The 17,803-nt window shown below is 38.2% G+C and overlaps 1 protein-coding gene across 2 annotated transcripts in view; it reads right to left on the bottom strand.

Annotated features, from left to right (window-relative positions):
- LOC139736892 (CD5 antigen-like) overlaps window positions 1-17,803 on the bottom strand; it is a 35,334-nt gene that overhangs the window by 6,903 nt on the left and 10,628 nt on the right. For both annotated transcript variants that reach the window (XM_071647552.1, XM_071647551.1), the window contains exon 2: window positions 8,966-9,295. In XM_071647552.1, coding sequence (XP_071503653.1) covers window positions 8,966-9,295 — 330 coding nt within the window. The remainder of the gene's footprint in view (window positions 1-8,965; window positions 9,296-17,803) is intronic.

A 17,803-nucleotide genomic window follows, 5' to 3' on the forward strand; every position in this document is an offset into this window, starting at 1 on the left:
AGCTTTTATTTTGTGGTGCCTTTGTTTTGTCTGTTTGTGTTCTTCAGGAAAACAGGTTCTCTTTGGGGTGTGTATTCTCCTCAAAATGTCAGGGTGCATGATACACCACCACAGGCTGCACGACCCTTATATCTAGACGTCAGAAACGCTTCAAAATAAACCCTGTATGAATAATACATTTTAGTAGGCAGGCAGACTAAACTGCAGCACTGCAGTCATGTCATCAGTTTGGAGAGCAGAAAGGCTTGATCTGCTCTTACTCTATGCAGACTTAATGTTCTTTTGCCCCTCACCTGATGGTATGTTATCATAAAAGGGGTTATCTGCAGAGACCATCTCTTGTATGAGAGGGAAAGGTAGGGGATAAAAATTGGATAATGGGAAAGGACCAGAACACCTGGTCATGTGGGGAGGGGAGAATTTACAAGCTAGAGACAATGAGAGGATATTGACTGCATAGAATGATTTTTTAAAAAGAAATATGAGATGTCACCATGGAAACGTAATGGGGGGGGGGGGTGGGATAGAAAAGGAATGCTGCAAGAGAAACAGGAGATGGGAGATGTATTTGTGAAGGGAAAAAAATGATGTTCCACTTTCATATCACAAATATGTTGGATACTGGGATAATAATGCTTGCCATTGGCATAGTGGGAAAACTGTTTTACAGAAGGAAAAAAAAGGATAACATAAGAATTTGAAGATCTCAAACATTTTCAAATCTGCTATTAGCCTTTTTATCATAATTTGGCACAATGGAAAATCACAGTACCAGCAAATGTGAGTGTACAGTTCTGTAGTTATGTAATGATGATGATAATGAATAACATCTATATAGCGCTTAATACTGATGTTTCTAAACACATCAATCCGGAAAAAAAAAATGTATAATATTTTTGCAGAACATCAATCCGGAAAAAAAAGTAACACTGTATTTACTTTACTGTCGTGCTAAATGGAAAAACGATGCAGCGTTTGGTACCCTGGGGTACCAACTAAAAATCCACCATTTTATCAAATAACTTTTTGTCTGTTTTTGTTAGCATTTTACCCTGGGTTAACTAAATTGGTGAAAACAATTTCTAGTGCATTAGTGATACAGCAATAAATGAATGCTAAACATCAAATAAACCCTGTACCAGTAACTTAATAATTTTCTGTTTTCTCTCTGATTATTGGTATCCTCAACAGTATAACACTAATACACTGTCACTACTGTGTGTCTTAAAAAAAACTATACACTTTTGAAATGGCTGCCTAATAAGAAATATATGATTCTGGGGGAAAAAGTTTATATGTATCGATAGCTTATGGACTCAACTTTCATATGACACCAAAAAGTCTAAAAATAATTCATGCTTGAATGAGCACTGCTTACTTTTGTAAAGGGTATGAAAATTAGGCTGCGCATGACAGGAATTAGCCTTCCAATTTTGCGAGAGGTGAGTCTGTTGGAGCTTACAAAACTGAAGTTGATTTGATAGGTAGGGATTATGTAACATTGAATGTTCAATTATGGATTGTCAAAACAAAAAGGAATGTCAAAGATGTCAACTATATATTCTTCAGGTCAATGGGTAACCTGAATAATAAGTAGCCAGTAGCTGTGACATTCGTTTTTCAACAAAATGTATTTGTATAACCAGATGGACATTATGTAAATTCATTATTCAAATACATTTTGTTGAAAAAGGAATATACAGCTACTGGTTACTTATTTAGTGGCAGTATAGGCAGTGCATACATTTGCAGCTCAGCTGCAGCAGCACCATGCACCACTTGAAAATAAGTAATCATGAACGTAGTTTGTGGATTACAATGACCTCTGTCTGAATTACTGTCCAAAATCATAATAACCCTTTTTGAGAAAGTCATAAAAAATCATTATCATTATCAATGTACTGATACACACTTCACAATTAACAGGCATAAATTGCTATTGCCAATTGTTGATTTGGCAGCCATGATAACAGTGTATATACAATATTGTAACCTTATGTTTTAAGAAACAAGATGGCACTATACAACATTGTAACCTGGGGTATGATGGCATGCTGTGAATCAAATGTGACCCTGCATCACATAACCAACAAAAAGTTGCCAGACATGGCTTTTTAGTTAAAGGTAGATTCTGAAAGAGCACACCTTCAGCTTGAAAATGGTGTATAACTCAACTGAAATGGACTCTCCTTACCTATCTAAATATTGGAAAGAACACTCTGGAAAAGTGTGTACTGGTACTGAAAAAAAGAGGCTCTGAAGTTTGGGGTCTATTCAAGTGCTTAATCTTCCCAAGCTGTGCTTGCTGTGTAGTGAATGGGACAAAAAAACACACACAAACAAACAAACAAAACAAAACAGCATGCAAAACACCCTAGCAACAACAATGAAGGGATTATCAGATTGATCTGAATCAGAACGAACACATTATATTCACTATCAATACCAACTTCACAAGCAGTAGCATCATCCTATCAAGTTAATACAGTTGAAAGTGAAGAGTGTGTAAATGATTTTTTAGAAACGATAAGAAAACTCTAAGACATACCTAGTAAAAAATGCAATTTCCCTTTCTTTTCATGATCCCAAACTTTGGAATAATGTAGTAGAAGAATTGCTCCTCCAGAAATTATGAAAAATTTGAGATTGACTACATGTAGGTTGAACTATTTCACCTATTTTGATTTTTTACTTTTTTGTTGGTTTTGTGATGCATGGTCACAAATAGTCAATATGACTGCATCATACAAACAAGATGATATCTATTAGTAAACCTACAAGAGTGATGTGCATGTTGATGAGATGGCACTGATGAGATCTTTACCTGCCGAAATACCACAGCAGGACATCAGCAGGAGAATGGTTGAGCTCCTCGAGATAGACACATTTGCAATGTCACAGAAAAATTGCGGCAACTTGAAAGAACCCTGGAATGCTCTCAAGCGAAGTTCCTCCAAGCGAAACAGCACTATTGGGGGAACGGTTGTCATCATCATTTCTGAAACCATTATATGATGTCTTTCAGGATTGAGAGTGCACCATGTTCCTGTCTTAAAGCAGCCCCAGTGCTGGGATATAACAAGAAATGCTCAGCCACTCTGCAATTCATTAGTAAACCCTAAAAGTGTTTCACTCCAAATATTAGTCTGCCCTAAAGCCTTCACATACACTGACTGCTTGCAGTATATAGTCTACGAGAATAAGGCTGTTCACAATGTAAATCACAAGAGATAGATAGAAAAATTTTGTAATATATAAGCCAAGGCTGGATGCTAACCTTTTTTTTTTGATGGCCCAATTGGGTCACAAAAACATATTCTTTCTTAAAAAGTGGTGGCCTAAAATATATCTCTGGTGGCCGTGGGCCACCGCTTATGTCAAGCCTTGTATATATAGAGAGATAGAGATGCTACACACTGCATCATGGAAAGCTGAAGCCAAGAAATGAAAATAACCGATTAAAAATGAGATACAAGGTGTGTCCACCATGTCTTCGGCCTTAAACTTACACTGAAAGCAACAATGCATAAAACAAAAATTATTTAACAATCTTCACAAATATTGCCATATTTGTATTCTCTTTCACTCTATATGTCTCTATGCCTATCCTACTCTCTGTTTTTTTTTCTCTCTTTATTTCATTAGCTGAGACATGCTGAATCATATCTAGGTATCAAACACCATACCTTACTTTCTATACACTCCTTGTTCCTCCATATATGTTCGTCTGTTTCTCTCACACCTTTACTGCTTTCCCTTGGAGTATATTTCCCTTCTATGACTCTGTACCCTGTACATACCATAAGTGATTTTATGGAGGGCAAATTCCCAATGCTCAATACCTCAAGAGATTCATTCACTGGTTCTCCAGAGACCAATGGTGATATGACACCCAGTCCACCCTCTCTGCCACACTATCCTATTAATCGCAAATGTCTAAGCAATGTTCTCAATGCCACAGGCTAAGTCACTGCCATACAGTCCAAATTGCTCCATATTACTTCTCAATAAAATCCTCCCAATATCTTCCTCTTCCTCTTCCAATGTCTTCCTGTGTTCTAATTCTATCTTTTCCTAGGTTGAGGTAGGGGTAATATTATATTGTCCTGTCTCATCAACTAGGGCTTACATTCACGGATGCTAACGTTGGATGAGAGTCTTAGAGAGTGAAATTTCCAATATTTCTGTTATATTAGAATAACAGCCATCATGTTTGGTAGGCCTATCCTCTTAAGAAGCTTGAGCAATTCCTTATCCAACTGTACAATTTCTGATATACTTGTCAATATAATGAGCAAAATCAATGAAACAATATCACATTTAATAGCATTCATGCCATCATAGAGCACTTGACTGACTGCGCTTACAAGATGTAGATTGATCTCAAGCGGACTGTGTTACATCAAAGCAATGCAAGCAAGCACCAGCTATGCACCAGTAAACACAAGCATTTGTTATCCAATGGGTAGACTCACAGCGATATTAAGGTTTTGGGTATACTTGATGATGCTCAGACAAACTTTCCACCATTAATTAACAACAGAAATGATCAGTTCTGTGTTTGCAATATCCAGATGCCTTTTTACAATAAATCTAGTTTATGTGGTAAATAATTAAGAAAATGAATTCGAATCACCAATTTGTCCAAAAATCATCATGTATACCCAGAGAAAATTATTGCTCATTTTGCAACATTTTCTCTTTGATCCTTCTGCACATTTATGCCACCTGCACACTACACTCATTGATCTTCTTGGGATACAAGCCACTTGTAACTTCCACTAAACAAGTCAAACTAACTGTCCTACAGACTCTCTTCTCTTGACACCTCTGTGTCTGTCTGGTGTATATGTTCCTGTAACTTGATGAATTATATCATTACCTTGGGCGATAAGATTTCAAATAAGAATGAATTAATACCACTTCCACTACCCTACAACTTTTAGCCCATTCCGCCTCGGTTGGTCAGTTTGAATTAGGTCCTCTGCTCACTGCTGCCCATTTCATGCTCCACTTTGGACAAGATATCTATCACCAAAACAGGTCTCCTCTTGTTACAAAGTCCTTTACTCAGTGTATGATAGTGACTCTCCGATGGTTCAAACCTGGGACAAACAGCGTCCACTTTTAAGGCTTTATATATCAATGGCAGACTCTCAGATTCAGGAGAAGTGATCCATTTCTAGCTCTCAACCCAGATTTCTCACATTTCTCCTTTTTTTTTTTCTTTTTTTTTTTCATGGAGGGTCAGTATCTAAACAATTCTGGAAGACTGGATGAAAGGTTAGGAGGTGCCTTACATGTGAGTGATTCTCTATGTCTCTCCGGGTGTTTTGGCAACAGGAGGCCAGCGCTTAAGAATTGTTGCCATGCCTTTGGTTACTGAAGAGGAGTGCTTGCGACATTTTTGTGTGATACCTTGATTTTCACAATGACTGGCTTGCCTCTTCATTGATGGAATATGACATTTGATAGTTGATAAGCCTGTTCACAAAGTGGCAATGTGATGAACATTTGAGTAAAGGTCAACAGACTTGTGAGGTTATGACGTGATCGTCACCCCATCTAACTTAGGAGTCATTGTGACCACTGTCAATGCCTAATGAAAACATACACAAAATTTAAAATTCCCTCACTGTCTGGGTGAAAAATTCTGGAAATTGTTAAGTTATGCTTCTTTTTAAATGATCCTACTGAATTGCATCTTAATGTGCTCATGAGTTTGAACTGTTCACATTGAAATATGTAATCATACTATTATCTACATGACTATGAAATAACATCTACTGACATTGAAAATCTGTTGATACTTATACACTGAATCACATGTTCACAGAAAGCCATGTCCTTGAATAAAACTGTGCTAAATTTGAAGATATTTCCATCAATCAATGTTGTCTGAAATTGTGCTGTGGTGAAGTAAAGAAGCATGTAAGACATATTGTGAGATATCTGTGGATAATGAATGAAAGGCAGAGATGATGAATTAATACAGCGTTCATTTCCGGATAAATGCCGCACACCCTTGGGTACATTCAAACAGGCAAGATGGAGTGTTCTTCAGGAAATGTCAGTCATCTGTATCATTTCTCCACACAGGCCCCCAATGAAGTTACATGACAATGCAATGGACATTGTTGAATACTGCAGGGATTGCAAATTTCTTCCTTGATTCCTTTCCTCTGTCTTACTGAATGGATTACATGCAACCTTAATGATGTGCATGTAGAAGAAAAGGTATGCTTCACTCTGAACATATAGTGTGTGAACACTTTTAGGAATTAAAACATGTCTACAAAGCCATGACCAACAATCACTGCATTATTCCCATTGATTTGCAAAATGTAATCCTGACAATATTACAAAGTGAGGTATTTTGGTAAGTGGCCCAAATACCATAGATGGAAAGAAAACAGCCAATTTTTAATCTTAAGTACCCGAGCATGCCACCATATTCAACCTTTTTGGAAAGTTGGTGGGCCAACATCAAGTTCTAGTGGCCAAGGGCCACCGAGCCACCAAACACCACTAATGTCTATAGCCCTGTATGACATACTGTATAATTATGCAGGCAATTCATACATATAAAAACAATGTACCAGAAGCAGAGTGTCCAGTAAAGAAAATGTTTCATAATAAGCAAAAAAGAAGTCAGAGTGCATGACAGACTTTTACTCCTTAACTCTTTATGTGCCATGTTTGGCTGACTCAGTTGACGGCATGCCAAGTTCACATAGTCTGCTCAAACACACAAATCTGCCCAACCAATTGATAACTCACCAAATGTCACTACAATCAAAGCATTTCTTGCGATTCCATTCCTGTCAAATGTACCTTGCATTTTATGTGGTTATCTTATTATTATTATTATTATCATATGTGGTGATCGACTATCAAGCAGGGTTCCCTGCTGGATTTGCGAGTAACTTCTTGTTTCTGTCACTGTTTTGTATGTAAAAGTCATGCCTCTACAATAATGTAGCTACTGGAAATTTGAAAGCAAAACAATCAAAGATTTGCCATACAATTTACATGTTCTCTATAATTTTGCTCATTACATATCCAGGGTAACAAAAATGTATTAAAAAGTTACACAGATTTGAACGGCAGAATGTTTTTCCAAAGCATGACTGCGTTGCTGTCTCAGAATGATATGGCATGGAGAGGGTTTACACAACGGCACATACAGAGTTACAGAGACTCCAACCCCAAGCACCTTCTAATCTGGAGATTCTCCAGCCCGAAACCCCTAGCAAACGGGAGACTCCAAGTTGATGTGTGCGAAGCGCGAAGTTCCTAGGGTTCTAGATGTTCTCTGGTGCTATCTAAGGCTTATTTTTTCAACATAAGATAGCAATAAGTAAGAAATCCTTTCCACCGGGAGACGCAGAGCCAGGGCGGGAGAAATCAAATCTCAAACGGGAGAACGGGAGATTTTGCAAAAATGGGCTTTCGGCGGGAGATCTCCCGTCGAAAACGGGAGAGTTGGAGTCTCTGGAGTTAACCTGTTGAGTACTAGTCCAGAGTATACTCAGGCAGGTGTTTATGGGAAACATGCTGTAGCAAAATTAGCTCATCCTCAATGGGTTAATGACTGAAGGAGAGAGTGGTGCCAGTGGTACCATCAACATTAATCAGTTTACCCATTGCTGGGAATATAGCAACGCCTTAACTGTGAAAAGTTCCTTCATGTAACGGTACCCAGGGACAATACGTTCGAGGGAAGCAATGATTGCAGAACAGACAGCTGTTCAAACAATGTAATCACTCACTCCTTCAAGATTCACTCCACATAGAAGGAGAAAATTTGGGTGTCCATGCCTGTAGGCTATGTGTCCCTGCAACTCTTACACTTCTTAAACTGGATACACACCTGCGTAAATCATGAGGATCTGCCTCTTTTTTGATTGACCCCTACTACATCTGTCCAACCACTTTCTTTGCTCACATACATATTGAAACCCTTCAGCACATGAAGGAGGCTTGCTGCGATGTCACTGGCTTCTCCCTGAAGGAAGCCTTCAAATTGACACTTCTTAGGGAGATATGAAAGTTTCGCATAGGGTGATTTAGGGATTTTGGGTGATTTTCAAGGCAAGAGAAGTAATTTTTTGTTTTCTTGTAATTCAAGTGGAAGTAATTTTTTAACTTTATCGATCCTAACATGTGGTCCAAGTTCCAGTTTCAGTCCTTCTCAAGTTGGCACACAATACGAAATCAGTCACTAACAAGAAAACTCTCCACAACAGGTCACATTACAAAAGACAGCATGTCAGGAGTATGGGAGATGTCTGCGATCACTTTCCCTCTCATTAATGTGGCAGTCTGCCCAACCTACCCTTCATTTTTTTTTTAAAGCAAAGAAGGTAAAGTGCGAGAACCTCTTCAGTCTGAAGCTATTGGAGATTAATTTGTCCCCATTCCCTATCCCTTGTTCAAGCTCTTCTGAGATGCATATGAACTTGAAGATGATAAAGGGACAGCACCAGATGTCTGCAAGCCAGAAATGTTTGAAGACCTAATGAGTACCAGGTACAGAGTTGTACATCTCAAACATGGTCTCTCCAATGTTTTTGATGTACTGATCATCTGTTACACACAGCATGGCATGTCACTCAACCCCCCCCCCCAAAAAAAAAACAAAAAACACACACACACAAAAAAAAACCACAACTAAACACAACAACACACCACTACCACCACCACCACAACAACAACAGCAACAAAACATACACAGGATTGTGGGTGAAGTTCCTCTAAGGATACTACCATCATGCAGAAATTGATACTGGCACATATTTTCAGTTTTTCAGCTTTATTTTATGACTATGGAATCATTCCTCCTTGACAACACAGATGCATATTCTGTGAAACATGATACAGCGCAAACTTGCAGCTTCATCCAATCTATACTCCATCACTTTCAGTTTTCTGTATGACCTCTGACCCCGTCTTTCATACACACCTGTTGGTTCTTGAAGCTTGCAGTGAATGTACACTTCCTTCTCATGCTTGCAATCTCGGCCATTGGACACGTTAAACTGGCAACTGGAAAGATGCATGTCATTCTCCACGCACTCCACCTTGTCAAGAATGATGGGATAGCTTCTCGCCCAGTCAGGCTGGGAGAGCTCCGGGCTCTTGGCAGCATCGGGGTAGCCCAGCTGGCGGCACATAGTGTTGGAAGTGGTCCTGCTCCACTGGCTGCCGCAAACTTTTCCCCAGGTGCCTTGGACATAGACTAGCAGCAGACCCTCATTGGGGACATTGCCATGTACAAGCCTGATGGAAAAATCTGAATGAGGGATAAGAGAAAGGGGGGAGGGGATAATATCAATACTAGTATATAAAATGAATTTAAGCCATTTGTACATGCAAACCTAACCTCGACCCTGTATTTATACGTCATGAAAGTATGGATATCTCTCTCAAATGAAGGAAATTGCATCTCAGCTAGTTAGCACAACAGTACAAAAGTCTGAAAAGGTACCAGACATAAATGAAAATGGGAATGAGCACTTCACATGACCAGATACTAATGAAAAATCTTCAGAACAACATCAGCAGGGCTTTAGGGTCTGGAGAAAATTGTATGTCTAACTGAGAATACCTTGATAAAATATCATTCTTGGTTTCTGATATGGTGTAAATGTTCAGGTGAATCATCCTTGGGCATGTAGCATACCTAGTAATGTTGGAGACCAGAACTGTTGGCCATTTTTACATCCTGACTGTTTGCATCCTGAAAGGCTAACACAACTGATCAAATCAACAAATTTTGTGTTTGATGGTTAGTAGCATGCTTTGATACAACATATAACCTGCAATATTCCAAGCATGTTTTGCCAAACAAGTTAACTTCTTTTGTCCCCCTCCAATTATCATTTCATGACAAATGGAAGAATAAAAAAAAAATGACAGAGTTTTCCCCCATTTTCTTCATGTTCTTTTAAAGTGCTTCCATGCATGCAAATCTACATACTACATTCTATGGCAGATATCAGTCACCAGTCATTGAACCAGAAAGGGCATAATTCTGTCTGGAATATGTAGATGAGTGTGATGTCTCATATTTCTACTCCAGTCCTTTTAACAATCGTGACTAGCCCCCTGACGTGCAATCAAAGAGTGAGAGAGCTATCTCCACCACCTATGGGATTTGTAAATGAATTCCACTTTCAGGAATGAAAGATGACACCCTATTCTCTCATTGAAGACACCTCTTACAACCCATCCCTACTTTTTCTGACCCTGAGGAGTATGGGCAGGAGTAAGCATCATCATCACCACCACCATCATATCCATCATCCTCATTACTATGAAAGTGGAATTCATCACTACCACTACCACCATCATTAACACCAAAACTATCACCATCACTCTGAATGACCACCACCACCCCTTTGGAAATCAGTCTTGAGCTGAAAGGGCTATCCACCCTATGAATGGAAATGAATAAATAAATAAATAAATAAAAATCATCACCAATGCTGCCATCATCATCACAACCACTACCACCACTATCATCATTATCATCACCATGGCCACCAGCTTCATCTCCACCATCACCATCATCATCATCATCATCATCATCATCATCATCATCATCATCATCATCATCACAATCACTACAACCACCACCATCATCATAAGCACTACTACCATCATTCACAACCATTACCACCATCCTCACCAACAATACTACCAACACCACCACTACCATTGTCATCATCACCACCACCACCATCATCGTAACATCAAGATCATTCTTCTCTGGAGCATACCTAATGCAGTGTCCCTTCATCTTCAAGGAAACAAAACTTTTAACTGAATTTAACATGGAGGTATCAACAGGTGTTTTTTTTTTAGATTTGTGAAGTAAAATTTTCTTCTTTTTTAGATTTCTTTCAGGAGGTTCTATCAGCACATATCACAAACACTAGGAAATACACGGCACACTGCCCATGCCGGGAGTCAAGTGACTGTTGACAGGGCTTATGTGGACAAGTTATAGAATATATTATGTGTTATTATTAATGCTTTCTAGCATCGTGCTTTCATCTTGAGCTCTTCTGGTCTGGATCATAGCAGCACAAGAACTGTGCACATAATTTTAAGCTATTTGTATTCATGTAATCAGTTGTTATTTTATTTCATGGGCTAACCATTTTAATATCTGGATCCAGAATTTTCTGAAAGGACATGATCAGTGGATGCAAAATGTATAATCAGTTGTATCACAAGAAGAGCACAAAGATTGCTTGGAATGGGTATTTTACTTCATTGACAGATGTCTAATATTTCTACAAGACTGTACCATTTACTTCTACTTTGTCATGACCAATACTTCTAATAAAAAAAGGTAATCTCTATCCATTAACAAAAAGCAGACTGATGATGAAATATGACAGATTGATATGACATTTGGAATTCTTCTGTTTTTCTCTTCATCCCTCACTTTCTTTCTCTCTCTTTCTTTCTCTCTTTCTCTCTCTCTCTCTCTTTCTCTCTCTCATAACTGTCAATTCCTCTTCCTTTTATAGATTCAGGTTAATCTTGTTTATGCAGATAAAGTGTTCCATTTGCTATCCTACTCCTGTTAAAATCAGGTCTGACATAACTGAGGTAATTATCATTAAATAGTCGTATGTTACATCAGCATTGACATGCCCACATCTGTAATGCACTATACATCTGGGGAAGCGCAACACTTTTATTACGGGTTGCTGTACAATTTAATACAAGTATGAAATATTGATGCAGGGTGCAGCCTGCTTGAGGTAATGGGGAGAAAGCAATGGCTGCCAATTAAGAAGCTCTGTTTAAAGCTGTGGTGGTGTATCTACACCGACTCACTACAGACTGCATGGTTGCCAGCATTTTGAGGGATTGCCTGACAAAATCTTTGGAGTCAGCACCAAGACGGGTCCATCTCAAGCTAAACCAGTTTGACACCTTAAGAGGACGGTGGATCAAGTGTGGTATGAGGTTGACTGACATCAAGCCCTGTGGTCAAGTCTCTTTGCACTTAATCACTGGGATTGAGGTCCTTATCCTGACATGATTTGGCTCATTTGGAGCAACAGATCAAGTACACCACCCCCCTCCACACACACACACACACATATGCCCACAAAACCAATCCTTCAATTAAATCAATGTCTTAAGATCCTTCAAAGGATAATAGAAGTTAATTATTTATCGAAAGAATTTTTAATTCTGGAAAAAAATTGCCACATCTTTGTTTAAACAGGGCTGACTATGCATCACTTAAATCACAACTGACCACTGGGTCTAGAACAATCAAGCTGTATGATATCATCATTTTACATTGCCAGGTGTGGAAAATTGCATGTGACATAATTATTGTAACATAAATTTCATATGCACAAATTGAAGATGCAATGAGAAATTATGGATGGCATATTGCCTTGCAGCTGATAGTGGCCAACATGCCATATTTGATGGAGAACAGACTGAGTATGAAACATTGTGTGCTTACTAGTCAACACTCATATTTCAAAATAATACTTGCACACAAACTGCTAAACTGTTATAATAGCCTATAATAGAAGGTATAGTCAAACAACAGTTAACAGAAATAGGCAACAAATGTAGGAGCCCCAATTCTTACTTTGGACTTTTCAATTTATCAATATCAATATCAATGTATTGTCAGTGTTTACATCCCCTTGAACCATACATATACATCAAATGTGGAAATTCGAACATGTTATGGAATCACTGCTCCCAAACATAAACTGTCACTTTAACTGTCTGGTTTCTACAAACTCTTACATATTGAAAATTTTGTAACTTTATTTATTGTCTATTCTTTTCTAAAATAGCTCTGTGCTTTGTTTTTGTTTTTACTCTCTCATAGGATTTTCCCTGAAAGAATAACATACATTCTAAAACCTTGTACATCATAACTCAGCAAAATTCTGCAACCTATTCAGATCTCTACCAGTAAAATGGACCTTACTTGATAAAACATCTTACAATCTTGAAAATCCAATTTGAACAAAATAAGACAAACTTTGTGGAGATAAAGTACAATCACCAGATGGATTTTTGGCCTTGAAATATAAATTTCACCTACTAGATAACAACAACACTCGTAAACTTTAATCCCACTCTTTCACAAGTGAAAATGAAGTAGAAGCATCTCAACAAACAACTTTTGAAGAAGCTGGTAGTGTTTAAAGTGAGTGGCAATGTCCTTTTGTGATATTTCAATTTCACTCTCTCTGGAAGTCAACACAAACACCTCAACTGACTTTTTAAAAAAATCTTCTCTTGATTAGTCTGCTTCACGTTCTCCTTTCACGCACGTCACAAGGTAACCATCCCTTTCCCCCACTCTCTCGCTGCGCTCCTCCTGAATGCAATTTCATGGTGCCAGCCCCTCGCTGAAGAGTATTTAAAACAAGTGTCAAACATTTTGTTTCGCATTGGAATGCGCACCACGTGCCGCTGTGGGTAATCCACTTGACCGGTAATGGCCTCGTCAGAATCTGACACTGCCTTGTCGCTCCTGGTTTGCGGCAGTAATGGGACACGCAGTACAAAAATCAATAGCGACAACTGCTAGACGGATTTCACACCGCACGCAGGCTGAAATTCAACCGACACCACATCCCTTTGATCAATGCTTGAAAGTTTACAGCATCGACAGGAGTGGGAAACACACACAAAAGAAAATCAATCATTTTCTTCTTATTCTGAGGGTCCTCAGGGAGAACATTGGAAAATGTTGAGAAGCGATTGCAACCATCGCTATATCAAGTTTATAGTCCTTCCTTTACTTGCCACAGGTGTTGTTGGAGATCTCTGTGAAGACAGACAAAGAGGCGGCTGGTTTCTCAGTTGATTGAGTTAAAAATGTCAAGAAATATCTAAAATCAATGGACTGAGTTTTGTATTGACTAGGAAATGATACATTCTTAAGTACTCTAAACTGAGTCTATCCTTAAAATGCCAGAAACTTTCAGTCCGATGATTTTGCTTCATTTGGAAAATATCATGAGGGAGAAAATCTCAGCCTTCATGTTCTCTTGTGACCTAAGACAGTTCTCATTTCTCCTAAAACAAGAAGGATATATGATCATACAGATTACAAAGACATCAGTTTTGCAAATCCTAGCTCACAGTGCTACCACTTGAAGCCGTAGCCATAACACAATAATTGTCTGAAACTAGTCAAATAATAGCGCAAAGTTCTCACTTCATCTGATTGAACTTGGGAAAACATAAAGATTGGTGACTGGGGCAATGAAAGGCTATGTTGGCACCACCACACCACACAAACTGCAGATATAATGTCACCTTTTGGCTTATATCATGGGAAAGGAATGGTATCCATGCAAAGCATACAAATTTGTGTGGCATTACAAGGCATGACCTTTCCCTGTCTAGTATTGCACTGATGCAAAGGTACAGGATCTTCAAAGTGCAGTTGGAGAAACTGGTTGAAGCAGCTGCTCAACAAGGCACCTTGCTTAAAGATGAGGAAGTGAGAAGGTGAGTTCTTAAAACTTGTCTTGAAGACTTGTTCAAACTTGCCCTGATGTCTCCTTTAGGATGAGAAGGCTAGAAGGTAGCTACTCAAAATTTACCTCATTGGTGCTTTGTTGAGTATGAAAAAGCTAGAAAAATCACCCAGATGCCTTGTCACAGACAAGAAGGCAAGAAGGCCACTCAACATAGACCCGCCCTTCAAAAAAACAAAACAAACCAGAGCAAAACAAAACAAAACAAAACGACAACTAAGTACTGTATACGCTGTTATTTTTGCGAGGGTTTACTTTTCACAAATTTCGTGAATCACAGTTGGATCACGAATTTAACGACACGCAAAAATGTCTCTATGCACCGTGTTAATAGAGCATTAACATTAGCGACGGCATCGATTCGCGAAAACAACATCGCACGAAAATGTCTATGACCTCGTTATTCACGAAAATATCTGTACGCGAAACTAACAGCGTATACGTACAGTAATACCAGTAATAAAAAAATAACAAAACAAAAACAAAAACAAACAAACTTCTCAAAACCTGTCTATCACTGCCTTGTCTGAATACAAAGATACCCTGGTGAGTTTTCAGAAGTCCCCTATTGGTCACCTCGCTTGCATGTTTGAACTGCCATGTATTTGAAGGGATGGTGTTGGTGATAGTGAGCTTGGGGGGGGGGGGTGGGGGAGTGTATGCATTGGTGTATGTGTGGGAGTGGGGGTGGGGAGGGGAAGGGGCGAAGCGAGAGAAATTTTTTCCATAAAAGGCGAGGGACCATGACAGTCAAATGGCTGGTGAAGAGTCGGACATGGATTCTGTCATGTTTCTCCTGGATTCCCTCAATTTCCTGTGGAAATTGACCCCTTAGAGGAACTTGGGATCAATCTTTGAATCTTGTTAAATGATTCTACCGGAGATTGCATTTCCTTTTGACACCATCCCTACATCAGTTCTACCCTTCTCTCCCCCTCTCTCTCTCCCTCACTCACTTTATTTCTCTTTTGTAGTTTCTTTCTTTTTCTGTCTATCTCTCTCTTATTCAAGTTTCATCTTTTTAGCTGTTCAGGAATTCCAAATTATTTGAAGTCACACTTAATGGCCATTTCATGTTTCATTTTTGTGTGTGTGCATCCCATAGCCTATAAATAGAGGAACTTTGCCCCATTCACAAGACCTTCTGTCTCCTTCTCTCTCTTTCCTTTTTTTTTTCTCTCTCTCCCTCTTCCATTTTCTTTTTATTTGCCCTACCCTTGTATTTCTCTTATTTGATCTCTCAAAAAGACATCTCTTGATAGCAGAATCTGAATATTTAAGAATTCTGGCCAAAATCAGTCTCTGGTAGTTGTCTTGCATCTTTTACAACTGCATTATCTGCAAACCACAAGTAACAGCATTTTTACTTGCCCCCTGTTAGCTCATTAGCATTCTATCCCACAAATATTAGAACATCACACCTTTGCTACATCTAGTAACAAAAACTTTACTTGCAATGCAACAATCTGTTGTTGAGTCCTCTTCTTTGAGTCAGACGTTCAAAAACCATAAGCACTCCATGGAAATAACTTGTCTCTTCTTTAAATCTCAAGAAGAGTTTTGCAGAATCAGAAAAATATCAGCTGAGCTTGGCTACGTGTAGGAATTTCCTATCTCAGACAGAGAAAAAAAGATTTGACAGAAGTACAGACAAATGTTTTATTTACAGCAAAACATATTTGAAAAGTCCTGCAAATAATAAGTTCCATCCAGTCCACATATCAATATTCTTACACGTAGAAGTAAGCCATCATGGTCCTTCAAAAACTGGTGTATCTCTTTTTAAAAAAAAATGAATTTTGACTCTATTCTTAGTTTGCCCACTAAATACCAAAGTGTGCTGCATTCATATTTAATGTTTAATCAATCATTAACAAACATTGTTCTTATTAAGACTGTTCTCTGACATTGTTCTTATTAAGACTGTTCTCTGGCTTAAATGAGTTAAGTTGAAGAGAGCATGCCATTCAATCATACTGCAGTGATGCAGCACAGAAGAGATCAAAATAGAAAATCCCACAATCACCATTTATCCATCAATTACCCCTCTACTATATTTAGACTCACACTTTAACGTTGCATAGTTGCAAGAGTGAAGACTAATTATAAAAGTCATTTATGATATTTTTGGAAGCATCTCATTCTATTGACCAGTTTTCCCCCTTTCTTTTTTATACATATTGAAAGCTAGAACACAATGTATGAGAAGTGAATTCAGCTGAAGGGAGAAATTGTTACAAATTTTTCACATTCTTCAACTAACCAATAGACATGCTTTTTCTAAAACTTACGGTGACAAAAAAAAATGTAACAAAGTCATGTGCATGTGTCCATTCCAAAAACTTCTCATATATGAGAATATTGAAGTATAACGTTTAATGTTGATACATTTTGTAATCCAGTGTTGTGAAAAAAATATTGGCTACGATGACGTCAATGACAATCAAAGCTTCCATATAAACATTCACTTATCACTTTTAATGCAATAACACTTACTTGTTGATCTAATAAAATGACTTTAAATTGACAACTTTATGGGAAAATCATAAAATGTTATCAGCATATATATAGAAAATTCATCATCATTTGTAAGAAATAAATCTGAATTGCTAAAAAAGAATAAATGCAAAGCACACATACTCAGTGTAAGGTGAGAGTTATCTATGCCAGTACCAATAGTATCTCCTTAAACAGGGTGTGATATACTGCAGATATACCTTCCAGGGGTATTCCAAACAATTCACTTAATTTCACATCATGCAGAACATTAATCAGTAGTGCTATGTACAGATTTGGGGAATTATTGTGGTCCTTGAGCAGATAAACCAATACTCTGAAAACCTCCAAACATAATGCACTGAACAAGGTTGATTACATAGGGAGGCTCACATATTCCAGTCATGTAATTCCATTACAATACCACTTGCCTAACAAGTTCACCTGTGTGGGATTTGCGCATGCTTTTTCTTCTGTTCTGCTCCCTTGAGCACTCAATCATGCATTCTTATGTGAAGCTGCAATGTCATCATCCCCATTCACTGTGATTTGTTACGAATTTTGAAAACATTCTTATTCCTCATCCTAATCACTGACATTCTGAAACTCTGTACCCAGTATAATCAATTTATAAATGTTCACATGTACACTGTAAAGTCTAAATCATCTGGGAATTCTCCTTTAAAGCAACAGTATAGTTTTGGTTGAAATAGGAATTCAGCTTTTAACTTTTTGTGAGATAATTAGAAACCACT

This window comes from Diadema antillarum, unplaced genomic scaffold, assembly GCF_040938485.1.
Source record: "Diadema antillarum isolate AM-2024a unplaced genomic scaffold, OU_Dant_1.0 seq00000672_RagTag, whole genome shotgun sequence".
Classification (NCBI taxonomy): domain Eukaryota; kingdom Metazoa; phylum Echinodermata; class Echinoidea; order Diadematoida; family Diadematidae; genus Diadema; species Diadema antillarum.